Source organism: Tigriopus californicus, chromosome 6 (genome assembly GCF_007210705.1).
Source record: "Tigriopus californicus strain San Diego chromosome 6, Tcal_SD_v2.1, whole genome shotgun sequence".
Lineage (NCBI taxonomy): Eukaryota > Metazoa > Arthropoda > Copepoda > Harpacticoida > Harpacticidae > Tigriopus > Tigriopus californicus.
In genome coordinates this window covers 3,785,919-3,788,225 of record NC_081445.1, presented here as the reverse complement: position 1 = coordinate 3,788,225, position 2,307 = coordinate 3,785,919, and the positions used below count along the sequence as shown (strand labels likewise).

General features: G+C 44.2%; 1 protein-coding gene across 1 annotated transcript; it reads left to right on the top strand.

The window, feature by feature from the left end:
- Nucleotides 1-1,698, top strand: LOC131881945 (uncharacterized). The gene is made up of 3 exons (XM_059228939.1): nucleotides 1-619; nucleotides 690-838; nucleotides 903-1,698. Exons 1-3 carry the CDS (start codon nucleotides 227-229, stop codon nucleotides 1,204-1,206), a joined length of 846 nt encoding a protein of 281 aa, XP_059084922.1. The 5' UTR covers nucleotides 1-226; the 3' UTR covers nucleotides 1,207-1,698.
- The last annotated feature ends 609 nt before the right edge of the window (nucleotides 1,699-2,307 follow it).

Genomic DNA, 2,307 nt, shown 5'->3' with positions numbered 1-2,307 from the left:
TGTTAAGCGGTTTAACGTATCCAGTTGAGTATAATAGAGTATACTCTAACTGAGTTTGCTAGAGTATATGCTTCAGTACATAGATGTACTATGACATACTCGTATGATGTCATAGCTGGAATGTGCTCTAAGTATAGACAAACTGAATCCAAGTGTACTCAATGTATAAACAAATGAAGTGCACTCGTATGGTTATCTCGGCAACAAGTCTAACAGTTGAAAAAAGATGGATCTAAAGGACATTCAACGTTCGAGAAGCGAGGAACTGTCCTACATTGACTTCCTTGAATATGCTCACGACGTCACGGCAATCCAAGAACAATTCCGGGCTTCAGTCCCTAGGGTGCGATTGCGCGATCGGCAGGATCCAGTTGACTCTATGCGAAACGTTGACTTCATCCGGGATCACGGCATGTCAAAATTCGCCTTCTGCCGCATTCTCGATCTAACGCGTGGTCAATTGGATCCCAAGCACGAAACCCCAATTGCTGCTGTCCCTTCCGCTCAAAAACTGTCTTGTTTCTTAAGACTGTTGCGGACGGCCAGCATACATCGATGTGTGGCTGGAAACAAGGACATTCAGTTGTCTCCATCAATGGCTAGTCGATTCATCAATCAGGTACGCCGTTTGGTATCATCAAACAAAAGGATTGATTCTAATCTTTGATGAATTTGTTTTCGGGATGCAGGTAGCTCTTGTATTCGCCAAAATGCAGACCGAGTATGTGAAGTTTCCCGATTGGTCCGAACAATGCCAAATTGCCCATGAGATCTCAGCCGAATTCGGTTTTCCTCCTGTTGTTTGTGGCATCATTGATGGAACTCACATCGAGATTCAGTGAGATATGTTTGATATTCATTGTATTACAGTCATTCCATAACATTGTTACATTCTTCAATAGAAAACCAAGAGTAAAGGACCCTGCTCCAGAGGAATTCTTTAAACGGAAAGGGTACTATTCAATTAACATGATGTGTGTAGTGGACAACAGGAGGAAGATCCGTTATTTCACTTGTCGCCACGCTGGTTCCGCCCACGACGCAAATATCTTTGGAGAGTCATCGCTGAGAGCCCACCTCTTATCAGAATTTCGTCCAGATCAACCCTTGGCACTATTGGGGGACGAAGCAGATGGAGCAGAAGATGTGATGCTTCCACCCGTTCGTGCACAACAATTAGCGTCCTCGCCCCCGCATCTGCGTTGAAAAGTGGCAAACTACAACCGTTCCCACAAGAAGACCAGAGTTCAAGTAGAGCACGTATTCGGTGTCCTAAAGAGCCGGTTTCCCGTCCTACTCAACATCTTACGTAGCACCAAGATGGCTAACATCCAAGCTCTCATTGCATCTACAGTTGCGATTCACAACATCCTAATTGATCTGAAAGATCCGATGCCTGCACCATTCCAGCCAGGGCACGATTTTGACGTCGAGCTGGACGGCCTAAATTTTCAAGAACTTTCCAACCATTCAGGGGAGAAGTTCCGTTTACGAAATTCTCTAATTGATCGATTTTTCTAGGCTCTAAAATCCCACCTCCAGCCTGCGAGATATAAATTATTCATAAACTTACATCAGTAATGCCTTCTTCCAAAATTGTTTTCCAGTTTACAATCCGTTAATTACTAAATCCAAAAATTAAACAGTACATAGGATCTCTATACTTATTCGAAAATGTATTGCCAGGTGGTCATGGCCAATAAGTACAAATGCAAGGGGGGTGGGGTGGGGAGCGGGAAGAAATAGGACGATGTAACTAATATTTAACATTAGTTAAAGTCATGTCGCTGTCAAGTAAAGCACTTGGCTCCAACCCCGCGGCCCTCTCCGCTTGGACTGCCAAGGCATGCTCCTTGTGCACTCTGAATTTAGCAGCCAGGACATCCATTTGAGCCAAGTCGGCCATCTTTTGACGCTCTATTTCAAAGAGTTGTTGGGTCCTCATCTTGAATGCTGTGTCTTCATGTCGCGATTTATTCTTCAACGTTTGCTTGTAGATTAAGCCCGCCGCCTTTTCCAGAGCCAAAATTTCCATTTTGACCTGAAGGGAAGAGCATATTACGTTATGTAATTTATCGAGTAAATTGAATATTTATATTTAATAATTGACTTACCTTGTGCTGTTCCGATTGCCAATTTTGCTTCTTTATTGGAGCGATCTTCGATGTATCGCCCGGCGAGTGTGGATGGAGCCCTGGCACGCCTACGAGCTTTTTTCGTGGCAATACGAACACCAGCGCTGGCAAATTCTGGATCAGCTAGCTCCTCTTCAGATTGAAGAGCCCTTGACGAGCGGTTTCTGTAAAC

What these genes read in the sequence shown, in the direction of transcription:
- LOC131881945 (XM_059228939.1), top strand. Translation starts at nt 227, where the DNA reads ATGGATCTAAAGGACATTCAACGTTCGAGAAGCGAGGAACTGTCCTAC. An exon ending in CTAGTCGATTCATCAATCAG is followed by an intron (nt 620 to 689) that starts GTACGCCGTTTG and finishes TTCGGGATGCAG; the next exon opens with GTAGCTCTTGTATTCGCCAA. An exon ending in GGAACTCACATCGAGATTCA is followed by an intron (nt 839 to 902) that starts GTGAGATATGTT and finishes ATTCTTCAATAG; the next exon opens with AAAACCAAGAGTAAAGGACC.